At 47.4% G+C, this 24,579-nt stretch overlaps 10 protein-coding genes across 10 annotated transcripts; 5 read left to right on the top strand and 5 right to left on the bottom strand.

The window, feature by feature from the left end:
• Positions 1 to 508: 508 nt before the first annotated feature.
• Positions 509 to 2,586, top strand: N7511_000827 (uncharacterized protein; the record flags this gene model as incomplete). The annotated part of the gene is made up of 8 exons (XM_057123252.1): positions 509 to 976; positions 1,029 to 1,102; positions 1,157 to 1,329; positions 1,383 to 1,512; positions 1,567 to 1,655; positions 1,706 to 2,001; positions 2,053 to 2,103; positions 2,158 to 2,586. 8 exons carry the CDS (start codon positions 509 to 511, stop codon positions 2,584 to 2,586), a joined length of 1,710 nt encoding a protein of 569 aa, XP_056988985.1.
• A 777-nt stretch (positions 2,587 to 3,363) lies between these two features.
• On the top strand, positions 3,364 to 4,743 carry N7511_000826 (uncharacterized protein; the record flags this gene model as incomplete). Its single annotated transcript, XM_057123251.1, has 2 exons — positions 3,364 to 3,464; positions 3,891 to 4,743. 2 exons carry the CDS (start codon positions 3,364 to 3,366, stop codon positions 4,741 to 4,743), a joined length of 954 nt encoding a protein of 317 aa, XP_056988984.1.
• A 1,334-nt stretch (positions 4,744 to 6,077) lies between these two features.
• N7511_000825 (uncharacterized protein) lies at positions 6,078 to 7,223 on the bottom strand (the record flags this gene model as incomplete). The annotated part of the gene is made up of 1 exon (XM_057123250.1): positions 6,078 to 7,223. The coding sequence occupies one exon, from the start codon at positions 7,221 to 7,223 to the stop codon at positions 6,078 to 6,080; it is 1,146 nt and encodes a 381-aa protein (XP_056988983.1).
• A 1,000-nt stretch (positions 7,224 to 8,223) lies between these two features.
• Positions 8,224 to 10,391, top strand: N7511_000824 (MFS transporter; the record flags this gene model as incomplete). Its single annotated transcript, XM_057123249.1, has 10 exons — positions 8,224 to 8,411; positions 8,506 to 8,579; positions 8,637 to 8,671; positions 8,723 to 8,967; positions 9,144 to 9,230; positions 9,284 to 9,693; positions 9,776 to 9,881; positions 9,998 to 10,131; positions 10,195 to 10,267; positions 10,334 to 10,391. 10 exons carry the CDS (start codon positions 8,224 to 8,226, stop codon positions 10,389 to 10,391), a joined length of 1,410 nt encoding a protein of 469 aa, XP_056988982.1.
• Positions 10,392 to 12,201: 1,810 nt separating this feature from the next.
• On the top strand, positions 12,202 to 12,692 carry N7511_000823 (uncharacterized protein; the record flags this gene model as incomplete). Its single annotated transcript, XM_057123248.1, has 2 exons — positions 12,202 to 12,495; positions 12,540 to 12,692. 2 exons carry the CDS (start codon positions 12,202 to 12,204, stop codon positions 12,690 to 12,692), a joined length of 447 nt encoding a protein of 148 aa, XP_056988981.1.
• Positions 12,693 to 13,508: 816 nt separating this feature from the next.
• N7511_000822 (uncharacterized protein) lies at positions 13,509 to 14,348 on the bottom strand (the record flags this gene model as incomplete). Its single annotated transcript, XM_057123247.1, has 1 exon — positions 13,509 to 14,348. The coding sequence occupies one exon, from the start codon at positions 14,346 to 14,348 to the stop codon at positions 13,509 to 13,511; it is 840 nt and encodes a 279-aa protein (XP_056988980.1).
• A 1,496-nt stretch (positions 14,349 to 15,844) lies between these two features.
• On the bottom strand, positions 15,845 to 16,407 carry N7511_000821 (uncharacterized protein; the record flags this gene model as incomplete). Its single annotated transcript, XM_057123246.1, has 2 exons — positions 15,845 to 16,246; positions 16,291 to 16,407. 2 exons carry the CDS (start codon positions 16,405 to 16,407, stop codon positions 15,845 to 15,847), a joined length of 519 nt encoding a protein of 172 aa, XP_056988979.1.
• A 900-nt stretch (positions 16,408 to 17,307) lies between these two features.
• N7511_000820 (uncharacterized protein) lies at positions 17,308 to 17,676 on the bottom strand (the record flags this gene model as incomplete). Its single annotated transcript, XM_057123245.1, has 1 exon — positions 17,308 to 17,676. One exon carries the CDS (start codon positions 17,674 to 17,676, stop codon positions 17,308 to 17,310), a length of 369 nt encoding a protein of 122 aa, XP_056988978.1.
• Positions 17,677 to 19,659: 1,983 nt separating this feature from the next.
• N7511_000819 (uncharacterized protein) lies at positions 19,660 to 20,493 on the top strand (the record flags this gene model as incomplete). Its single annotated transcript, XM_057123244.1, has 3 exons — positions 19,660 to 19,732; positions 19,776 to 20,014; positions 20,074 to 20,493. 3 exons carry the CDS (start codon positions 19,660 to 19,662, stop codon positions 20,491 to 20,493), a joined length of 732 nt encoding a protein of 243 aa, XP_056988977.1.
• A 924-nt stretch (positions 20,494 to 21,417) lies between these two features.
• N7511_000818 (uncharacterized protein) lies at positions 21,418 to 22,489 on the bottom strand (the record flags this gene model as incomplete). The annotated part of the gene is made up of 4 exons (XM_057123243.1): positions 21,418 to 21,522; positions 21,569 to 21,756; positions 21,818 to 21,917; positions 21,974 to 22,489. 4 exons carry the CDS (start codon positions 22,487 to 22,489, stop codon positions 21,418 to 21,420), a joined length of 909 nt encoding a protein of 302 aa, XP_056988976.1.
• Between the last annotated feature and the right edge of the window lie 2,090 nt (positions 22,490 to 24,579).

Raw genomic sequence — 24,579 nt, 5'->3', positions numbered from 1 at the left:
ATCGCTCCGATCGAGCGATGTAGTTATGTATATCTACATTTTCACGACCCAAAACTTTTCTCGAGCTTATAAACTTTTCTCGAGCTTATAAACTTTTCTCGAGCTTATAAAAATATTTAGCACGATATATTTAACCCCGAGATACTCTAAGATATACAATTAGCCTTAAGCGTTGAAGTATGAAGTTATGAAATATTGCATTTAGTATGGTGTTTTGGGGTGACCGGATGCTGGGTGACCGGATGCTGGGTGACCGGATCGGCTAGGAATTACGGTATAGGGCCCCGCTGAGCTAAGTAGCCCGTACGCACGGAACATTCTGAGCGAGCTTCCGCTGAGTAAGATACGGGGCCAGCGGAGGGCAAGTTAGCCAGCTACATTATAGTATGTTGATGATCGATCACTTCCAAGTTTAGGTCCGTCGTGAAAGCTACTTAAATACCGAACTTTTCCAACCTTAGGAGGGAATCATTTCAAAATCAAGTTCTCCTCACGTTACCCAGCCAAAATGTCTACACCCGTTGAGATTGTTTGGAAGTCACTTCCTCACCCAGAGCAACACCCCGGATTTAGGTCCAAGGGATTCCATCCCGGAAAAGTCACCAGCCTTCCCAAAGGTCACGTGAGGCAACCTGGCTTTCAAGCATTTCCAGTTGATGTTACTTGGGAGCAGGACTGTGCCATTCCCATGCGAGACGGCATCAAGATTTATGCCGACGTGTTCCGACCCACCAATGGCGGGAAGGTCCCGGTAATCATACCTTATAGTCCGTACGGTAAGGTGGATACCGGCGTGACCACTTACGATAACATGGGGCCCTACCGGATGGGTATTCCATTCCAACGTCTTAGTGGCTACGAGACCTTTGAAGGCCCTAACCCTGCGGAATGGGCTGAAAGGGGATATGCCGTGGTTGATGTTGATGCTCGGGGGTGTGGTTACTCCGAAGGAGATGTGGTCTTTTGGGGCCTCCAGGTAAAATCACGCAAGCTCATCACATTTGATGCCTTTTTAACAACCACCCTAGGAGGCCGAGGATATATATGATACCATTACTTGGGCATCTGAACAGCCCTGGTGCAGCGGATCTGTTGTTCTGGCGTAAGTTCCACTTATCACTGGGTTACGGTGGCGTTAGTAATTTTTTTTTGGCAGTGGAAACTCCTGGCTCTCCATAGCGCAAACCAATTTTGCGTCTCGCTTCGTTCATCCCGCCCTCAAAGCCATCGCTCCGTGGGAGGGTCTGGCAGACTTCTATTCAGAGCAGATCTGCAGAGGTGGAATTCCCCGCCCTCTCTTCTCTAGCCTGATTCAAAACTCGTTTGCTGGTAAGTTAGAATGTCTATCACTCACTTGCTGCCTATGGCTCACTATATACTAGGCTTAGGAAGAGTCGAAAGCGCAACTGATATGCTTTCGAATCACCTGCTCTATGATTCATACTGGGAGAGCAAAAGGGTCTGCACGAAGAATATTCGTGACCTACCAGTATACTTTACAGCTTCGTACTCGTGAGTTGGGGCTTTTTCCTTTGGGTTTCTAGATTTATTCCTAAACACGTATAGGACGGGACTTCATTCTATCGGATCTTTCGAAGGGTTCAATGCTGCAAGCACTGACAGAAAGTGGCTTCGTGTACACGCATCTCAAGAATGTACCTTATTTACCGCGATTCCATTTGCGGAGATAAACTAACTTTTGTAGGGCATGACCTATATACCCTCGAGGCGAACAATGATCTTCAACGTTTCTTCGATTTCTATGCGAAGGGCATACAAAACGGTTGGGAGCTAGATACCCCCAGAGTTCGATTGACTCTGCTTGGCTACGAGAACAGCCCAGCGAAGACGGTTGTTGAACGGCCTGAGGCTCAGTGGCCACCCGCAAGTCTTCGAACCGAGAAATTTTTCTTGGATGCTGCCACGAAGTCTCTTGCTGCCTTGAATCCGAAGAATGCTGCGGCTGTCTCCCATGAAGGACATTCCTTGACGGATTCATCGGTAAGGCATCTCTTCCTTGATATAAGCCTATCTTCTACTAACTACCACTAGGATTTTAAGTTGGTATTCCCACAGTACACAGAGCTGTGCGGACGGCCTTTTGTAAGGCTTTTTATGTCTTGCCCTTCACACGATGATCTTGATGTGATTGTTCAGATTCGAAAGATCTCCGCATCAGGCGAACCTCTTGAATCTTTGAACTGGAGCCCCATGCCTCAACCCCAGCCAAAAGTGCCCAATGTGAACGTGGCTAAGCATCTCGGCCCACAGGGTATGCTTCGTGCCTCTCATAGAGTAAGTCTACAGCCGCGAGGCAGCGAGGCAGAGCTTCCCTCTTACGATCATCGGACACGAAAAGCCATCACACCTGGGGAAATTGTGGAGCTATTGATTCCTATCGCACCCATTGGTATGGTATTTGAAGAAGGCGAAGGAATGTTGCTTAAGGTTTCGGGCCACGATATGTCCTATCCGGAAGTTGAGGCATTGGCTCCCAGCGAGCCTCAGGACGAAAACATTGGCCAGCATGTTATCCACTCGGGAGGTGACTATGAGAGCTATTTGGCTCTTCCAAGAATTGCATGATGATGTAGCTACAAGCAACTAGAATGTAGGACTTGACAGGCTGTCACAAGTGAGCTATGTAGAGCTCATAAATGAAACCAAATATGAATTTGATCACGTTATCCACAAGTTTCAAGAAAATTGCAGGTGAATTCGGTCTATCTTAATGTAGGAGTTGAGATAACGCCACTTCTATCTATCGGATGCGTCTTTCCATTTTGATGACAGATGATCATAATATGAACAACATCCACCCGTTGTATATGACAGCTCTCATTGTTCTTCCTCCAGTCCCCTCTGAGTAACTCTACATGGGGCTCTCTCAGTCAATTTGAACTGAGACCAGACTTCTTGTGCAGGAAATATGCGTTTCCTTCCAAGAGAGAAACACCTACCAAGTTTCTGAGTTTGAAGTGAAATATTCGAAAGTCTGAATTAATCTGGATACCTTCTTGCTTGCACCCAGAAATCATTGTCCTTACCTGGATCGCTGATCCCAGTAGTACAAGAAGTCAGAAAAAAGCTCATTGTGGACCCGAGATAGCTGCCGAAATAGTTGCCGAATAATCGAGATACTGGCAGAGCCAATGTCACTAGCGGAGGTGTCTCCGACTTAACTCCACTTCCCAGCACCAACTTTTTAATCGACCCAAAATTTGGGGAAGCTGTGGGGGAAATTCATGTCTGGGACTCGTCCCTTTCGGCTCCACATGGTCATCTCAAATCGACCGTAGCGCCTCTTTGAGCTAATCTCCAACGTAACTCCTGCGACACAACCTCTGCACCAAAATCTAAATCATGTTTGATATGGCACTGGGTCTCACCATCGAAAAGGCTGGGTTACGAAGCCCTCAGCAGGGCCTCGCATATATCATCATCCTCTACGTGGAAAGACAGTGGTTAGAATCTTCGCAAGTCCATTGAGACATGTCCCCGGCCCGTTTTGGGCGGGCATAACATCACTTCCAATTTCTGCGGCAACAGTTAAAGGACGACGTGCCCAGGTAGAAGCCCGCCTTTTCCACTGCCTGACATACCCAAATAAGCTGATATATCACTCCCCTGCAGGAATTATATAAACTTCATCAAAAATATGGCTCAATCGTGCGTGTCGGACCCAACGAAGTATCCATTGGAGATCATCAGTACCACCGGCCCATCTACACTGATTCGAAATCAGTTGTGAAAAACCCCCAGTTCTATACCGGGGCAACGTTCGTCGGCCACGACAATATCTTTCAGATGATGTTAGCTTAACCATTCCCTCGACTGCATTCGCCGGCCATGCTAGCTCGGACGCTGACCCAGACAGGAATCTAAACCAGCATTCAGCCAGAAGACGACTCAGCGCCCTACCTTATTCTCTCCAATCAGTCGCAACCCTCAATCCAATGGTCCGCAAAAAAGCAAAAACCTGGTTGCCAAGATGATCCTTGGGGTGAAGACTCGCCTACTAGAACGGTCGATGCTTTTGAGCTCTGCAGCCGTTATAGCCTAGAGGTTATATGTCAGGCTGCATTTTCTATGGACTTGTCAGCAGCCGAGGCTAAGGATGACAAGACAAGAATTCTCATGCAAGCGATCGATGATAGTGCAATGACGCTCCCGATTACATCTATAATGCCGTGGTTGCGCTCAACCTGGCTCGGACGAAAGTTTCCTGGTCCCGTGGGCAATGTCTTCTGCCAACTGGCGTGCTGGCAAGTTCTGTCGCGCGAGATGGTCGATCATCTCATTAGGATGACTGCGAGCAGGTCGGAATCCACGGAGAAGAATCTGCTAGCGCTGTTGTTGAACGAGGTTGATTCATTCATGGGCAGTAGATTGACTAAGGATGAGTTACTCGAGGAGGCAATGGGGATCATATTTGCAGGTAGTGGGACAACATCAACGATACTAATTTATCTTCTTTACGCTATATCGTGCCCGGAGAATACGGCGGTCCAGACCAGGCTACGTGAAGAGGTCCTTAGTCTTCCTCCGTATGACACCCTCGCGCTCCGGAACAGCCTGTATATCAACGCTGTGATCAAGGAGACATTCCGCCTCTACCCTACCACCATCTCCACGCTACCGCGGATCGTGAATGAGGCGTTCCAGGTAGAGAACATCATATTACCTGCTGGCACGGTAGTTGGTATGCAGAACGAAGACGTAACTGTATTGGGCAAAATCTAGCATAGGAAGAGCTGTATCTTGCAGTTGATGCGGTGATGCGAGGCGGGTTTACCTTATTGTTGAGTAAAAAATGAAAGGAGAGGATATTGAGATGGAGGACCGGTTCAATATTGCACCGAAGCCTCGCCGACTGATGCTGGAGGTCATTCTGTACTCATAGTGGTATCCTCTACAACCTATAAATGCAAGCTTTTACATTCTTGATAAAAAAAATATGTGCGTCCCTGTGTAGCACGATTCAACACTTCTAGAACTTGTATTTTTTGATGATATATGTCAGAATGAGCATCCTGACGCTGATTTGTAAGATTGTTGTCTCTTGTGTCCACTTCAAAATATCCCCACCTTGTGCCTGCAAGGAATGATATAATTAATGACCGGGTTTGTCTGATTGAGGCCTAGGATGGCTGCCATGGCCACCTTGCAAGGGTAGCTCAACATCGGACCACAGCCCCTACAATACTTGTTTCAGATCTTCACTGGCGGCACTGTAATAAGCTCAAATCGGTCGCCAACATGCTGAGCACAGATATCTTTAGTCAAAGGAACAGCAGATTATGACCACGGTAAATTTTACCAAAGCCCAAAGAGGATTTGTCAGGATACTTAGAGCCAGCCTTTTGACCCGAAGAAACAACCGGATGCCTCGATCCCCGGGGTAAGGATCGCCTCGACCTCAGCCCGCTTATCGTGGACGCATCCTGGACGCCCACAAGGACACAAGGCTGTCCCCTACACAGGTGATTGATTTTCTGTACCGCGGAAGAGGAGGATTATGTGGCAGGAGAAAGACGCGATTTTCGATAGGGTCTCCAAAACGGCCGGTATCCACGTTGACTAAATTTTGCGGTTAATCTTATGAACCATCACACTACAGGATTCGACAAGTTCAACTTGACCCCACCCTTCTTCACCGGATCAGGAATTCTATCAAATTTCTAGTTTGAAGTTATCAGCCACTACTGAATTTCATCGCAGGGGGGAGGGGGAGACTACTGTTTCAGGTTTGAGTTCGCCCGAGCTGGTGAAAATGAAGTACTAGTTCAACCGCTTTCTCAGCATGGAGGCTATGCGGTGTTTGGCTACTTCGAAAAGTCCCCTGTAAGCTTGATCGTGCCTAGAGACTTTGCTTCGGCGCGCCGTGTGCTCCACGCTCACGCTGATGTACAGCGTTTGTCGACATTGGCCGGACATCGAATGACTGTCTTTTAACTTCGGCTTTACTGTATCGAGAAAACTAGTTTAATATTTAGGTGACGCTGGTGACCTACATCTCAAGGCAGTGGGCGAAACATGGGTCGTCGAATTGGGGGCAGTGTACAGGAACGCATCCCCTAGCTAAAATTTTGCAACCAGCCTTCACAGAAAGCTACATAAATACCGGTAATGATGATCAAAGTTCGAAGCCCATCATCGAGAGTGACCGTATTCCGGTCTTTTGATGTGTCCCTACCGTAAGATGCGTCATGGATTATAGACCTGCCCAAGCTTGGCGTCATGACAGCTGTGCTGGTTTCCAAAATGGAACAGTACTGATCTTGCACTTCAAGCTGGTTGCAAGTCATAGATGCGATGACTGGATGTCGTCGGGTCGTGGGGTCGAGAGAGCTGAAGGTGAATCGTTTATTGTCTTCACGAGGCTGCAGTTCGAGAGTTGCAGGCATCTTTCGATGCTTGCTGCTGCGCAAGACCCAACGCATCACTTTCACACCGTTGTCCGTATGTGAGATGAACTCGTAAGATCCACTCGGAAGAGGCGTCCCTTCCCAGACGGCTCCCGATTTCAAACAAATTTTCGCCTGTCCCTTCATCTGAGAACACCCTCGGAGCAGCTGACAGATTGTAGCCACAACATGGCGCTTGTATTCATTTTCATCTTTCGAGCTTAAGTGGTTTCCCGAGATGGTAGATACCCCCCGGTCGTATCGTTCGTTCATCACGATGATAAGATTGTCGGGACACAATCCATGCTTACCGGGAAACACGGCCAGGAACTTGCGGAATGCTTTCAGTATGTGGATTGATGCCGGCAAGATATCTAAGATGGGCAGGAGTCGAGGGGTTCCAGATATCTGCTGCAGCTGCAGAAGGAGCTTGGAGCCAAGTTTCAATCGCTTATGGCGCGCATAATCAGGAGGATAGGCCAGTTGGTACAAAGTTTTGGACCGTAACGCTTTGCTGGTGCGTTGCGAAGAAGCGGCTCGACTTCTGTCGGGAATACAGGGAAGTGCTGACAACCTCTCTTCGCTCGACACCGGCTCTATCGCACCCATGGCCAGGCTGGAACGCATTCCCGAGGACTGCACCGGACCACCGAGCTGCTTGGGTCGGGCGTAGAAGGCAAGCAGCAACAGCAGGGTGAATAGTGAGAAACCCGAGGGATAAGATATAGTGGCAGATTGCAGTGTTTGTGGTTGAAAGTCAAGGTCATTCGTATAAGAGGCCGCGGAATCCACAATGAGCCTACTTGTCAGAAGCATTCTTCAGCTCCAGCGGAGACACCTTTACCCTCCAGGGACAAAATTGCGGCTCTAGGATTCTATGGGAGCACTACAGGTACAAAATGTAAGCACCAAGCCTAGTGTTCAACGCTTCAGCTGCATCAAATGAAACAATTCTGAGGCAGTGGAGAACCACCAGGTGGAGTGGATAATCAACGCACGGAACAGATCAATAACGAGTGTGAGTTCACGTCTTTCGTAACTGGCTCAATCCCGGTAGTGAGTAGAGTAGTTGAATAGATATGGTGAGGAGGTCAAGTCACTCTGTGCAGAACTCCTAAAGTCTGGAGAATGCAATGGGGAAGCAGGGTAAGGAGGATGTGAGATAGTAAGAAGCAAAATTGAAGGGCACACAGAGCCACGGTCAGCATTGAATTATATAATTCAAGAAGACATGGAGCCTATTAGTGCCACATAAAGGGACCGAGATCGACAAGTGGGTGCTCTGAAGGGTCTTTCGGTCTTGGAGGTTTGGAACCATGTGCGCCGATCAGGTCGATCGGGCCCCAAATATCCCGCTCCGTAGTTGACCATCCGTGACAAGCCGAAAAACGCCTCAATTTGTTTTGTTCGCATTGTTGCCAAGGTAGGAGTTTTTTCGCAACGTGGTTTTCGCAACGTGGTTTTCGCAACGTGGTTTTCGCAACGTGGTTTTCGCAACGTGGTTTTCGCAACGTGGTTGGGGGCTTTACTTCAGGACTGTACATCAACCTATTAGCAGCGTCTCCTTGGAGTGAGGCATGCCAATCCTCGCCAAGGAGCAGGGCTTTCTTGTTGTTGGTCACATTTACTGGGCAATTTTACCGTGATTGATTCGGCCCGGGTTCGGTCCTGTTGTATTCGGGCCGAACTTTGAATGCTCTGACATGTCAAATCGCACTTTCTTTAAAAATTTTATCTCTAGTCAGGATTGCTTAAATGCCCGAGGCGTTTTTCTGATTTTTCGTAAAGCCCATTGATCTTCTCACGCCAGACCGATATGCAAGCCGAAAATAATGTCCTCCACGGACTACATACTGGGTTGGAATCTGATACTGCCAAATGCAATCAGAAAACCTCTCCGATAATACCTCAGTGGGATACAAATGACGCCTCACATCCTTATAACATGAGCCCGTGGAGGAAATGGGTGGCAGTTTCAACTGTATCGTTGGGATCACTTTGCGTGTAAGTAATCATGACTTCCACAAAGGCTGGTTGGTGCCTGACTAGAAAATGTTAAAAGTGCTTGTACTTCTTCCATATATTCAACGACTTATAGCGATGTTATGGCTGAGTTCAATTGCTCCCGGGAAGTCGCAACATTAGGTCTTTCACTTTTTATCTGGGGCATGGGTGAGTCAATCCTCTTACATTTGCCGTTTATAGACTAAGATGATATTTTCTGTCTAGGTACTGGTCCTCTAGTATTCGGCCCTTTATCCGAGGTAATACAAGCACCGATGGCTTTGCTGACTGAATGCTAACTCATCAGCCAGCTTTATGGACGAAGAGTCATCTACATAGCATCATTTGCAACCTTCCTAGTCTTCCTTATACCATGCGCTGTCGCAAAAAACATTCAAACCTTGCTCATTGCTCGGTTTCTAGATGGCTTTGCAGGTAGTGCTTTTCTTAGTGTGGCAGGTGGCACAGTTGGGGACATATTTCCTCGCCATCAGCTGGCCACTCCTATGATGGTTTACACTGCTAGTCCTTTTGTCGGACCAGAGCTTGGGCCTCTGTGAGTGCATTGTTCTCGTATAGAAAATTCAAACTGGGCTGACGATGAATTTGTAGCCTTGGTGGGTTCATAAACCAGTTTGGAATGTGGTATGTACTTGACAACTGAAAAATTGACAACCGAGAGATAAATCGGAGTTAAAAATTACAAGACTGACCTGACCTTGAGCAATACAGGCGTTGGACATTTTATGCAATGTTGTGCTGGGCCGGTGCAATACTTCTTTTGATATGCTTTTTCGTGCCCGAGACCTACCATGCTCTGTTTGTCACCTCTACTACCTTTAATCCGAATGTTGGCTGACAGTTTACTTTAGACTTCTAAGACGAAAGGCACAGGAGCTACAGAAGCAGACGGGAAGTTTACAGCCACTGGCTCCTAGAGAGAAAGTTTCGGAACCTCTGAAGAAATTGATTCTGCGGTCAATATACAGGCCTATGATGCTCCTGACTTTGGAGCCCATGTGCTTGAATCTCTGCGTATACTCTGCTATCTTGTTGGGAATTCTTTATCTTTTTTTCGGGGCTTTTCAGGATGTTTTCCAGGAGGTATATGGATTCGAGTTATGGCAGCGTGGACTTACGTTCCTTGGCCTATTGGTTGGGATGATCCTCGCTGTTCTTTCTGACTCTCTTTGGCGCTCAAACTATCGCCGACTAGAACGAAACCACAGATCTATAAGCGAGGATGGTTCCGATTACTACCCAGAATGGAGACTCCCTCCAGGTACGTCCTTCCGCTCTTGTTCTGTTTTTTCTCTTTCATATTCACAATTACCTAATGATGCCATACGAGTGCACAGCTATAGCTGGTGCTCCCTTGGTCACTGTTGGCCTTTTCATGTTTTCTTGGACAACTTACCCGAGTATACATTGGATTGTTCCAATTATTGGAAGCGCACTTTTCGGAGCTGGGTAAGCAGTCAGAACATGATCAAACAACTGACTTGAGTTTCCGTCGAACGGGAAAAAGAAATGTATTTTTCTTGTAAAGAAGTGGCGACTAACTCTGATCAACTGTGTTTTCATAGAGTCGTTCTTGTGTACTCCGGTATCTTTACATTCCTTGTTGATGCATATCCGGCCTATGCCGCCAGTGCTTTAGCTGCGAATAGTTTCGCTCGATCAAGCTTTGGGGGCATCTTCCCACTTTTCGGTACTCAGAGTGAGTTCGGATCTTGCGACTCGTTTTGGACAGCATAACTAATACCATGGCTTCCAATGGCAGTGTACGATCGATTAGGAATCCATTGGGCATCATGCCTTCTCGCATTCCTCACACTGGCGATGTTGCCATTCCCGTAAGTTCCGACCCCCACTCCCTAAACCCAGCGACAGGGAAATATACTAATATTATGCCATGCTAGGCACCTTTTTTTCAAATATGGCCCCCAGATCCGCAAGAAAAGTCGCTTTGCTGCATAAATTATGATGGGTCTGATCATCAGTGAAAGTCGAAAAAGGGAACAGTAAACTGCATGCACAACAAATAGAAGACACCAGTTAGCGAAGATTTTCAATTTAAATTTTTACATGTTAATCAAATGCAACAGATAATGTCAAGCTAGAGGAGGTGTCTTCCACTAAAAATTGGCTGAATCAGCGACTAACTTAGTTACCTACTCCTCCATGTGTCTTGTGTGGTAAACCGGGTCAACTCGGACTACCTGCGTTCAGGCATTGAGACGCTCTCAACAGCACTCTCCAGGATAGTTCTTCAATCAATGAATTCAATAGGTTTCATGAGTACTAGCATGTACGGAGATCCTACAATCCAATGGATAATTCCCGAGCTATATTAGAGTTCAATTGTCTTAGCCTAGCATGTTTTAAATACATGGTGCTATGCGGTGGTGCTATCAGGCCCTCCCGACAGCTGAACATGTATTCTGCGTGATGGTAAATCAAGGGCCGAAAAAGGCGCCTGCCTTGCTCGTCCAATCGTATCGCTCTGATTGTTCGTCACGTGATCCTGATGGGTCGGTCGATCGACTGGTCCGTGACCGCCCATCAACAAGTTGTGGCCCCATATTGATTGGTGCCTGGTATGTCCGTACAGTAACATTAGTCTACTATCGAGAAATAGCTTCTGGTGTGGTCTGATCTTTTCTCTAAGGGTAAGGAACTTATGCTAAAGATCAGTTTTAACTATATAGACGATCATCATTCTGCTTAATTCACCGGCTGGAAAGGAGAGGAGAGAGGGAAATCCTCCGTCACACAAAGGATGCTTCGCGAGCGAGACATATAGCTAAATACGGAGGAACATACTTTAGGCGAAAGCCGATCTAGTATAGCATCTATAATTTAATACGATACTATTCATCAAATATGTCAGTATAGCCCATATTATCAAGTAGACCTAAAAGGGAAAAATACTATCTAATCAAAGCTCGTCATATAAAACGCCGTATCACTCACGTTGAGAAGCGAGGGGCTTTTGAGGGCCATAAAGACGTGCCAGAAGCGGTCCGCGACGAATTATACAAGGAAGAACAAGAGAGACAAGAAAGACTGGGGAAAGAAAAGTGCAAAGGAGGTCATATCATTAGCAGTGGAGCGCCGTATCCTCATAATATCCTCGATGTCAAGATTGCTGTATGGCGTAGCTGTAACGACTCCCTGCCGGGGTTATCGCGCTTGCTTTCTCTTCCGGAACAATAGGATTTCTCAGTTTCCATTCCCTGTCTTAGACCTTGGATGTTAAAACCTGCACCACCGGCAAGTAACAGGCGTACAATTTCGAGGTCGAGTTTGCAGTTCCCAAGAACTTGGTTGTTTGAAAAGAAGACCAATTTGGAAAATGGGCGTCGGCACTTTGTTTCTGTCACCTAGGAGAGATAGATACATAGCGTCTACGGTGACATGGGTTGTGGTTGAGCGTCTACCCAATCTCTCCTAATTGCTTAGCCATTGGCTGCCCTGTGGGTATTAATACCCTTCTACCCCATAATTTCTAAGAACTAGTATCGCTCCCAGGATGCCATTTTTTACATAAGCAGATCATTGATTTACCAACTCTTTGAGACTTCGACTTTGACCTATATGAGCACTCTGGAGTTCTTGTTTTTGATAGTTCAAATGTCTAGACGATAAGGGACTAATTCAATATACTATTACCATGGTACGCAAATTCGTTTTTTGGAGCAAAGCGACTAATGAAAAACAGGATATTGTGGCTCCCCTGAGGATGATATCTTGTATCCAGTGCTACAAGAACGTTAAAGCTACAATGATGTATTTTGTTGAAGGAATTGCAACAGCGAACAAGACCAAAGTCGGAGAGCGTTTGCCATGGGTATTCAATGGATGGAGCCTGCCTCGATCTATTGAAGTTGATAGCATGCTGGACGAATGGTTGATATGCGGAATCAAAGTCACCTGGAACACAAATAGCAGTCAGACATTAGATGTTTGGCGGGTTTCAGATGTCAAACCGAGTGTGGATGGGGATAATGAGGTTGATCTGCACATTGGCCTCTGGGTCGAACGCGAAGTGCTTGAGAGATGGCTCCTTCCTTGCTTGAATGTAGGTGCTTCGAGAATATTCAAAGCATGGGAAAGCTGATTCAGTTCGAAGATCCTATTACCGATTTTAACAAACTTCCACTGTCCAAGAGAGAGGCTGGCATGAAGAGTGCTGGGCACAAGAAGAAGCAGGCCATGCAGAGTTCTAAGCCGCTACGTCGTTCGGTCAGAATTAAAAAACTTCAAGCACGTAAGTGAAATCGGTTACATGGTGGAGGAATTCTGGAGGCATGTTTAGTTCAATATTCCGATTGTACTACGGCCACTCGCTATCACTCACGTTCCATGGTAATCATGTGTTTCACTTACAGTACCAAACGTGACTCTGCCAAAGTTGCTGTGTATTAATCCTGCTTTGAATCCAGAATACATACCGCCATAGAAACGATTTCGTCATGATACAAGTTAAACGAGACAGTATAGAACTTGTAAATAGAAAATGAATTTATGAAACAGCGCAAGTTAAAGTACTCTTATGCTAAGCCGTCTTCTCTCTGGGGCTCGAAAAGACTAGCACGGTAGATAGAGCCAGCAAACATAGTAAATTCCTCAAAACCTGCTAGGCCGTCATACCAGCTGGAATTTCCTAGGGAAGGAGTAGGATCATCGACACAAAGAACGGGATGCTGTATTATCCTAATGGTTACGCTTCAGGGTGACAGGCATCGCAAGCTGGATGTCGGATCAAGCGGCATCTCTGGTAAAAGTGAAAGGGACAGTGCGTCGGTCTGAAAGAAAATGTGCGGTAGTCGGTGGGGCCACAAGAAAAAAAGGGCCCCCGGGGGATGGGGGAGGGTTGAGTGCAAGATAGAGAGGCAGATTAATAGAAAAGCCAGGAGCAGCGAAGACGGGTCTTTTATGCGGGCGGCGTTAAAGTGACGGCGTATTGAGGAGCTAAACTCGAAAAGGCAAAGCTAACTTGAAAAGGCGATTCACAGGTCCGCCGTTTACAATTCTCGTTACACACAAATTGGCTAACAAAAAAACGCATTTGTTGTGACAAAGCGTAAGAATTCATACCGAACATATAGGAATAGAAACTGTCGTCTCCGGATCCCAATCCGGGTACTCAGAGTCAAATACCAGGCTTTTCGGTTTAGGACGACGGGAACGGTCTTCCACGGCTACCTTTATATCGCCAGAGATGGTAGCCTCAATGTACGGAATTCTGTATCTTGCCTTCCAACAGCTATCTTTCGACATTGAATCCTTAATGTTCCACGCCATGCCAAAGCTCATGCCCGCAAATTCAAGCCTGATGAGATGCGCTGCATAAAGATCATGATCTGTGGACGCGACAAAAAGATTAAAAACTTTGACATCTAGGCACTCTCCGGATACTTTGCTCGGTCGGGCCTTTGTGCTCTTTATCTGTCTGATCAAACCAATTTCAAGAAGCTTTTCTCCGGTAATCAGCGCTGCTGCACGCTCCCTCAAGGAGAATTCAGAGGAAGCAACATAACAGTCACTGAGGCGTTTGATCTTCTCAATGCTTTTTTCAAAGTTGTGGGGAATTGCAAAAATGCACACCTCTAGCGGAGCTTGATGTGGACGCTTCTCCTTGTAGTATTCCTCTGCCTTGAAGATTTGGGTATTCAATCGAACGGTGTCTGGGCCGATGATGAGAACCTGACACTTGTCGTGGAACCAAGGCTCAAACTGTTGCATGGTATGGTCAAAGTCTCGCAGTGGCTGTAAGAACTTTTCTTTGATACGTTGGGTGGGTGTAATACGAAGTGAAGCCAAAAGGGCGCCAACATCAGAGGCCGTCAGTTGGTTCATTACAGTGCATGCAATCTCATAATAGCCATCGTGACGAAAAAACAATGGGATTCCTCTTTGAATCTGAGACATTAGGATAGATGGTGCAGATGCAGTGAGCTGGAGGTTGACAAGAATCAGTATACCTTCACTTCTAAGGAATCAGGGAGATCTTACCAAGAAGTGATCGTGATGATGATTTAATAGGAAAGATTGAATGAAACGGGTTTTGATTCCTGCTGTATGAGGTAGTGGGGACGCAAGCACCTTTATAAGGAATCTGACAAAGTTTGAATGAGCCCGCGGTAAGCGGTTCACTCCTGGAGGAACCACTCCTGCTCCTAGGAGCCAGGGCTTGTTGAGTAGATTTTGAGCCAATCCTTTTCTAAACTTTGGTGAGTCTAGAAGGTACTCGGGACCTGGGAGTGGAAAGCTGGTTCCCAGGGTTCCATTAGGTGTTCCCGGGAGATCCTGGGCTCCTGGGAACACCCGTTTTGCTCCTAGGGGCGTCCATTCGGTTCACAGACGGCACTGTGGTTTGAAGAAGACAGTTACAGATTAGAACAGCATCTTCAGACTTCCATGCATGATATCAGGCTTTGCAAAATGCATCATAACTAATCCAGTTACAGGTCATCCTCAGTATAAGTTCAATTCAATTCCCTCGTATTCGGGTATTACCAATAAGCCAGCCAGCCAGCCATGCAGGTTTCGCCTACGGTTCATACTGCCCTGGCTACCGCACTGCTCATTGTCAGCCTCGTCCGATTTGAATTGTCTCGTCGAGCACTGTGGGGAAGCTCTTCCAATCTGGCTCTGGAACTTGCAGTGTCTGTACCGAAAGATCTCTTATTGAAAGCTTATATGGGACTGAGCTGGGCTGGAACCAATGATCCACCAAGAGAGTTAGTACTCGGGATAGCTAGCATGTTTGCATTCTTACCTGTGGTAGGTGCTAGAGTATAAGGCAATTTTTCGGTTCCGACATTGACCACCAAGACAGTCTCTCCGAATGAGCATCCTGCTGCAAAGCCTCATCAGTACACCATCTCGATTGAGAATCTGTTACTCGGTATATTACGTTCTCTCGTCTTCGGTCAAGATTATATCTACGGTCGTTGGTACTTATGTTTACCCCCCACTCCAGGGTGTTGTGCTCTTTCTTCACTTTGTGGACTATTTGAGCTTGGCTTCTCTCTTATGGTGGCTGCACGGGTATACAACCACCCATTCCCAGACTCGATTACAACTACTTTGTGCTTTACTTTGCACGACCGGGTTGGCAGCGGTGCTTCTTCTCGTCGCGATCTTCGGGGTTGTCCAGAACTGCTGGTTGCTATCTCTAGAGGTAAGTTTGGCTGCGTACGAGGAAATATCACTCTTGGCTGACTTTGACAGCTACAATTATGCGTTCTGATCACCTGGATGATCATTTCATATTACATTGTGCAAAATGCTGGAAGTTCAGTCGCTGAACCATCAACCTGTTCAACAATTGTGGTAATCGCCTAGTCTAGGACACAGTAGGTTTTATTGTCGGGCTGGATTTCTACCATTGTACATTTGATTCCCCTTCACAGCGGCAACGACTAACGTCGGGGAAACCCATCCTCTGGCAGAATTGCCAAGTCCCCAACAGACCGTTCGTTCCAAACTTTGAGCACGCCGATAAGCCTTCCCCGAACTTCATCCAACGCATCATCAATAGCATGCAAGCGAGCCACTTGCTCATCCTGGCAGTGCTTCAACTGGTTTCCATCGTTGCATAGTTGAATATTTCCGGTCCGCAGCTTTTCATTTTCTTCTTCGAGCTGCTGAACATCTGTATGTTTGGATACACAAGAATCCCACAAACTCCGAACGTACGCCACGAGACGTGCAGCCCGACATGCAAGCTCAGAATCTTCCTCTTCGATCTGCTTCAAGACATCAAGTATGGGTCGGAAGGGCTCTACAGTCAATGTCTGCTTCTCTATGGAGTGGTTTGGGGTCTGGCTAGTCAGCGTGGCCCGTTCGGTTCATATCTTATTCTTACCGGCAGCGGGGTATCAACACCAGCAAGCAAAGTCTGGTCGGTTGAACTTGGCTGTGTGTACAGCGGTGCCTCTCTTTGTGTATCACTCATTTCTGGCGTTTTGCTGGGACTATCCATGGCTGATACTGTTTCCATGGCTGATACTGTTTCCTCTGTCATGGGCCTAGTGTTCCTTTATACTATAACTTGGTTCAGTCCGCAGTAGATGGTGGGGCATCATTAGACAAATTTCACTGTGGTACGAAGTTCGCAGTCCTCAGCTTCCTCATTTTCCTCAGCCCCCTCAGCTAATTTCCAAGCTACTTCCAACTAGCGTTCAACGTTCACTCCGTGCTCAATCTATCCAGCAACATTTTCTGGTCCCGCCGCCAAGGCTCGGTGTGGCAGATCTGAACGAGCCGCATCAAATTGAGGCTGCAGTGTTATGTACAACCATATAGAACAGTGACCATTACGGTCTACGGTTCAACGGTCCAAGCCGGCAATGTTGCTCCACGTAGCACGGTATAGGATTGTCCTGAAGCATTTATCGATATCTCCTTTGAGAATCATATCAATGCAAACGAGCACAAATAATACCGTCATTGGCGCAGAATTCCACTCTGGCTAAGATGTGCTGGGAGGAATGTGCGAAGCTAGTGTATTTACGTCTATGATATACCAATCAAAATCCTACCGTCGTTCTCTGTTGAGTCAATAGCCTTCCCTAAGCGGCACTAAAGTCGATCAGCAATGATAAAACTCTCCTAACTCTATGTAGTGATAGATACTGTAGTATTTTAACACCAACTAAAGAGAACACTTTCGGCATTCATTCAATAGTCGATTTGATGACTGACCCTACAGGATGAACTGAATTATCAAAGAGATACAGTAAAGCGACAAAACTGACTTCGAGCGCATCTACATTTATACCATACAGGGAAAATGTATGTCCAATGTGTACTCTGAATCAGATATTTCTTTATTGATTGAGGGCTCGACCTTTCAGAGCATTTTGTGACCCGCAGAAACTATCTAGCTCCTTTTGTGTTGTTTTCCTTGCTTGACTGGAGGGCTTAGACGGTGAGGCATGGGCCGCAGACGTCGCATCCATTCCTGTCGGGTTTCCTCCGTTGCAATGGCTTTCTCGTGTTCCAGCATGTGCGAGATATCATCGTAGGCACCAAAAGCGGTAAGAGATGTCCACCACGTCTCCGGCTTCAAGCATCGCTGTTGAAACCGCAGTCGCAGTGTAGGCTGGTCTCGCTGCAATGCTGATTTAGTCAGACTATTGGTATCCTTAGACTTCCGCGGCCGTCGCTTGCTAGGATTGCGACCAAGTAAAGGCATAGCGTCGAGCTCGTCCACTGAGTAGCGCGTTGGCTGACGAGAGATGACAGGCATAGTTGCAGATGATGAAATCTAATGTTTCGACTGGGGCTGCCGATGCTATTTATCGTCGTCATAGCATACGTTTACAGTACTGGAAAGTGTTCCTTGTCACACTCACTTGTTGCACTCAATACATATCCCCAAATCGTCGTTCCTTACTTAACAGCTTGCAAGATGAAACTTCGGTAGCACAGCTCAGATTTGAGCAATGTCAGAAAGTTGATTGTACGCTCTTCCGAGTTCGCTCCCATAGTGTCATGATCATAGGGGAATTAGTGCGAGAACAATTTTGGTTTCTACGCCATCGAATTAACAGTCGAGTCTGTAAGGGCGGGATTATCTGATGGTTGGAAATGACGGTGCCAGACACAACGAGCGAGACACATCATAAACGCTTGGTTCAATCGCTCGGTCAAAAATGAGACATGACCGGTTAATAATTAGCTTTTTTAAAGTGAGGGGTGGGTTCAAACCAGAAGCTGGAAGACCGCTGGATCTCATATATGGGCTAGAACACAGCGATCACTGGGAAGATCCGTCTATAAAAACCCCAGCCACTCCCCAACTCGGATATCCATGGTACGTCCTCTATGTTCCGACTCCTATGCTTTCTCTGTACTGATGAACCTATAAGCCAGTGACTCTGCTTGCGAGGGCGAGCTGAAGAAAGAAGCGAGCGAGTAACTTCAAGGCGAAATGCAGAGATCCAAACCAACAAAGATGCTCGGTGTTTGGAGCGCCAGATGAGTGTCACACTCACTCTAAAGCCGAATCATGTACAAAAATGAGACCAACATGCTGCATTTTGGGAGTTGTATCAGAACTGGTGAGGTGGATTCAATGATTCTCGGCCACACTCACGTGAGATAGGAAGGATGCTATTTTGGATTCCTACGCCCAATCTCAGTAATCAGAACGACAGAAGAAGAGCAGATCGAGCTGTTCAAGAATGCGAAAGTATGCGCCCCATAATCGACGTTCGCAGGGGCGATACTGAGAGCTGTGCGCGCATGTATAGCTATGTTCAAACACACAAAGCACCTGACGATACGCCTTGTACAAAGCAACATGAGCGATGTCGATTCCTTTTTCGATTTAGAACTGAATACATTGAGCATCAACCGCAAGTTGTTGCACCGGCAATCTTCGTGCAGAGATTCCTGCGATGTGGCAGCACAGGACGCTGTGGTCTTCTGCGATCATATCGTTGACAATGTCCTGGGTTCGTTATCAGCGACGGTCTTCTTGACCGCGCCTGTCTCTTCCTGCAGCAAAATTCAAACGGTATGCTACGTCAAGCACATGCTTCGGTTGATGCCACAGAGAGTTGTTCTGATGCAGTCTGTACCGACACGAGTAAAAGTGCATGGACTTGCGCTCAGAGCTTGTACATGGAAACCGAGGTAAGTTGTCAGCCATTCTGTGAGCCCAATCCAAGCATCTTACTCCCGTTTGTCTAGTCATCTGTCCAGGTGGACACGCTCCATGTGGCTGCGCTCAGCGGCTCATAGGCCAAGGCAGTAAATGGTGGAGTTCACTCACTTGGATTGTTCGTCACAATACTTTCCTATGGTTGCTGAGAACACAGTATCAGCCATCTACCGGCTTCCTCCCAAGCCAGTCCTTCCTGCGGGAGAGAATCCGAATGATGTGGCCGCATTACCCGTTGTTTGGATAGAAGGGCTGCCCAACTCGTCTAACAAGCGGCAGAAGCGAAATTGGACACATCAGCCAAGAGGGTGGACTGCAAAAGATGAGTCGAACGAGACAATTCTTCAGATGGTCATTTGATGCGAATACAATCGTCGTGGTTGAGTCAACGCTGCCCAAACTTCATGGCCAGCTGACAATTTCCACCGGTCAACTGTGGTCATCACTGACCGGTTGGCTCCGCTGGGATGTTTACGATTGACCGATAAGTCGTCAAGAGACACAACCGCTCACGCCTGAGCTGAATATATATCAAGGGTTTGAGCCTTGTTTGACGGATCAGTCATGGTTCTCACGAGCAATGAGAAGCGCGCCTTTCTCAGACAACAGTGCCGTGAGGCACTGGCAGCCCATATATGTATGTGATGATCCTCCGCCTGTTGGGCGAAACTAATTGTCAGATGACCGACTTGGCCTAGTCGTCGCTCCCAGCCAAGTCCGTCTACAGCCATCGGCTGGGGATGGATACGCTTGGTCGGTGACGGAATCCAAGAAGAGCCTGTTGCAGTCAAATCTGGGCAGTGGAAATGTCGGCATGTACAGATCCATTTGCGAAGAACTAGGCCGGTCCCTTGAGGCAGTTACTCCGCAGACGCTGCAGATTGCCCAGCTAGAAAGGGACGGCATCCCAAGAGAAGAGGTGAGCTACGCGATCCCTATAGTTGTCTGAGGCCAACGCGATGCTGAATTTGAAAATAGTCGGGGCCAGTCCGTGGTGAAGAGGAGGACAGCGGCTCTTTCACGGCAAAGATTCGCGAGCTGGATTGCGCCAATCTGAAAATGAAGAACGAGCTCGACCACACCAACATCCGACTCCAAGATTCTCTCGGCGAGAATCGCACTTTACAAGCAAAACTCGGTCGGCTTCAGGACGAGCTCGACCACACCAGCATCCGACTCCAAGAGTCCCTCGACGAGAATCGCACATTACACGCAAAACTTTGTCGGCTTCAGGACGAGATGGATCATAGTTCATCGCGAGCGACTCGCTTCGAAGACGAGCTGGTTCGTGTCACAAGTGGGATTACTAAGGCTATGCAGGTTTTGCAGGACCATCAAACCCAGGAGGAGAGCTGCCGACTTTGCATGGAAACAAATTGTTGTAATTCAAAGGTGTGAATTGTTTGTTTTGCAGAGGGAGACATGTGGCTAGGGATACCGCTACGCGACGAGGCTGCTTGACTGTCATTGGAGTCGCGTGTTCGTGTTATTCTCCGAGCGCTAGGCTCTGACCAATGGATGCTGTTGAGTGGGTCTGGAGTTGAACCCCCGTTTTGGGAAATATCACTATACGCATATCGCAACACAGTGATAACCGTGCATAATCGCGTTTCTACGTGTCAAAGTGCAGTTATTGGTATTATAGCATCTATACAAGACTTATTGAGCGCGAAGGGCCCGGCTCAATCGTGGACAGCCGAGTTCACGGGGTACGTGGTTGAAAGTTCAACTTGCAGTAACCAATATATATATCCTGGTGTCACTCTCAAAATATTTGTTGCATCAATTGTATGCCAAGTACACCTGTATCCGGAACACCCTTTCTGTCCCCACACAGATACTACAGCACTATTGCCTAGACTACCAAGGGGTTTACGATGTAATTGTGCTCGAGCTCGAAGCAATTACTAAAACATTCTGAGCGCCTAACCCATGATGGCCAACACACACGTGACATACCGCCCGCGAGTTGGAATCAAGAGATTACACGTGATTAATTCTACTTTCAACATTCCTATATGTGAAGATTATGATACGGTAATTGTCTCACATATCCAGTGGCTTACCTGAAGTCTGCGAGTCAGGATCAATGTGTGATCACTCGAAACAGAGTAGTAAGTAAGGCGCTTCACGGGGCTGCCTTGACAGAAATCAGACCTGAAGCTTTGTAGTTAGCACCGTAGGCAAGATGATTCAAATCATTTCAGGGCATTATCTGGAGGCCAATTATGAACTGACTATGTAACGTTATCTAGAATGGCTGTATTTATATGACTCCGCAAAAAGGGAGTCGAGATCCTCCGCACTACCGCAGAATCACGCTCATGTGCGCTTGAATGACTCTAGATTGTGATAAGCAGTCTTGTTGGCCGCGCTCACCAGCATCTTCAATTCGCCCTCATCTCCAGATAGCGTGAACAGTTTGCTCTGATTCGTTAGCACGTGACTGAGACAGATGGGCGGTCGGGCTTACGCGTAGTAGCTTCTCCGGTTGATTGCATCTCTTGAGCTCGGCAGGCAGACCCTGAACCTCAGCACTCCATGGGTATTGCGAAGGATTCTTCATGATCAGTCTCTCCACCACCTCCGCCAAGGCAAACAGCTTCATTGTGGCTGCGTCCATCTCGGCTGCATCGATCTGGCAACTTTGCTCCACTCCCGCTGCCACGTGATGAATGTCAATCTCATGTGGTCCATCACTTATGTCCAGATATTTACTCACCAATTTTGACACCACCGGACTCAGTCAGTAAAATGGAATCAGCACTCAAGACGGCAAGTGCTCTTCCCTGGCCGAGTAGATATTGAATTCCTCCAAGGACCTATCGGGCATGAGCATCGTTCAACTTTTCATGTCGACCTTGAGAGTCGCACGTACCGGCCGAACAATCGCAACAATCTCGCCTTCGGTAATAGTGCACCTTGATGCGAGGATGTGACTCACCGAGAGCTCTACTGGCTCCCAGACCAGAAACACCTTTTCCTCCCAACTATAGCACCCTACCATACCTAGAAAGCTGGGATGGGAGAACTGGCTGATTGTGTCCAACAATGGCTTGACGGATGAGAGTTGTTGCTTCAAAAGATGAATATTCACCAGGGTTGCTTTGTTTTTCCTGTTTCGGGCCAGAAAGACAGACTGTCCCTGATAGATCATCACGATGGCCTCGTACGTCAACCATGGGTTCTGGAAGATTGGCTCAACCGTCTGAGCTGTAATCTGATCTTTCAGCGGAACCGGACGCGGAAAGGACAAAGAAGAAGGGGTGACTGCTGGATCGGGTTGGGGCCTAGCAGATGGCGCAGAAGGACGTGATGGGCCTTCAAATGCAGCCAAATCAGGTGTTCCATCACGCCACAATGTCAGAGGCCGAGAGGGCTGCAAAGAATCCATCAAGCAAGAAATGTGCCGAAGAAGCAGTCCTGGTTCTGAAGTACCCAAGCAACGTCGTATTGCTCAATTTGTCTTCACTGAGAAGTGGAAGTCTGTATCCAGAGATTCCAAGACAATCGCTACTAATATAGTGAGGCTGTAGACGTGCAAGACCACGGCTGACTCTGCGGAGCAAGATTGTTTCTAAAATTACGCCCTATGTTGGCTGTTTGTATTTATGTGTGCCCAGTTTAATTTGCGGTTAAGTCTTGAAAGTTGCGGTTAGACAAACTAACCCGCGGTGAAACCGGTCTTGAACCGGCCCAAACATGTCAGACCAAGCACTGCCCGTAAATTCAAACGGGTTGAATGCCCTGCATCCTAAATGGAATATAGAACTCCCTACTGTTTGTTCTCAACTCCGGGAAAATGCAAAGATAGATCCACGATGAATATCAGCGCTAAAGTAAATAGTTTCATTATTCATCATACAGCTGCTAGCTACCCGAATCCTAGGCCTAGGGCCGGAAGCGATCGGGACTCCGTCTCGATCTCAGAGATTGACGAATATGAGATGTGCTTGACGGAACCCGGTCTGAACGCCGGGTAGGTTGGGCCGACCGACGCTGTCGAGGGGCTGTTGGAATACTTGTTTCTTCCACTACTGTGTAGGTTGTATCGAGAGGTGTTTCGGCTATTAATTCGCCAGAAGCCGATGAACGTAAGAGAGCACTGAACGATCCCCGGCATCGGCTGTCTCTATATTAGTGAATGGACTGGGTAACAGAGGGTGATGGGATACGTACTGTTGCAGGCAAGAGGTGTTATTTCCTGGTAATCTATGGGCGAGCCAGCCCTCCATGCACCCCAGATGAACCACCCCCTTACATATATCGCATTGTAATATGACGCATTCATCGCTTTCTCTCTCAAGACAAATGGGGCACATCTCACCATCTAGATAGGAGTCCTGGCGGACGGCGTGAATCTGGAGGGAGTGCAGTCCACCGTGCTCATTGTGAATGGATAGAATGGCTGGATCGTCTGATGAAACATTCCAGGGCACCCGATTCATTGTGAGCATTTCTGATGTGACATCCCTTCCAGGAGGCTGAGATGCATCTAACGATGTAGAGGCAAGAAGCCGTGGAAAAGCCACAGCAACACCCCGTATTGAAGCAAACTCATGTGTCTCTGAAGCAGGAATGGTCGACGCCTGTTGCGGACCGTTGATTTCTTCCCCGATAACTTGTAGAAAAGGCTGGTGCGAGCTCAGTTGTGCAACAGCCTGGTTATCCACCGCTGCATTGAACCATTGCTGTTGAATAACATCGTGCTGACGTGCTCGATGCCACCTTTCGCAGAGGAAGAAGGATACAAGTTCGCTGAGCTTGGATTCCAGAGTAGAAAGGTTAAATGGGCTTCGGGCAAGTTCGTTCAACTTGTGCCGTCCTTCTTTCAGAGTCTCTTTCTTCACAGTCAACTTGCAAGCATCTCCTTTCTTGGTAACACCACAGCAGGTTTTGCTATCCCTGAGAGGTCCCATCTGACATATATTCAAGGGATTCCAAAGCCACTGGGGGTCTGACATCTTGAACGTGGTACGTGGATGAGAGGCGAGAGATGTATCAAGGCGGCGGTGGCGACTGAAAGACACCACTAAGGATTTATTTGAGCATATATAGTGATCCTTCTCTGCTACCATAAAATATTTTGCACGAGGTTGTGAAGTGACTTGGATGGCTCGCGGGGAAGATGTTGGGCTCCCAGAAGCATTCAGTCGCCCAGGAGCTGAATCTGTGCTCCTGGAAACAGAATGGATGCTCCCAGGAATGAAATGAGTATTCCCGGGAGCCCATGCACTCCCAGGAGCCCGTACTCGAGCCCCAGGAACCAGGATGACGTTCCTGGGTACCTAACAGCCTTTGACCGTTGGTTAAAAAGGTTACCTATTGGCCACATAAATGCTTACGCAACATCGGTCTCTATTATCCGTAATGGCAAAATACTCAGAGGGGTCCTCAGATTCCTAGGAATAAGGATTGCGCTCCTAGGAGAAAGAAGCTCGTGCAACGTAGAAGCTGCAATTGTAGGGATGACCAACAAAAGTC

Source organism: Penicillium nucicola, assembly GCF_028828085.1.
Source record: "Penicillium nucicola strain IBT 29836 chromosome Unknown utg000001l, whole genome shotgun sequence".
Classification (NCBI taxonomy): Eukaryota; Fungi; Ascomycota; class Eurotiomycetes; order Eurotiales; family Aspergillaceae; genus Penicillium; species Penicillium nucicola.
This window is presented reverse-complemented; position numbering and strand designations above follow the sequence as displayed.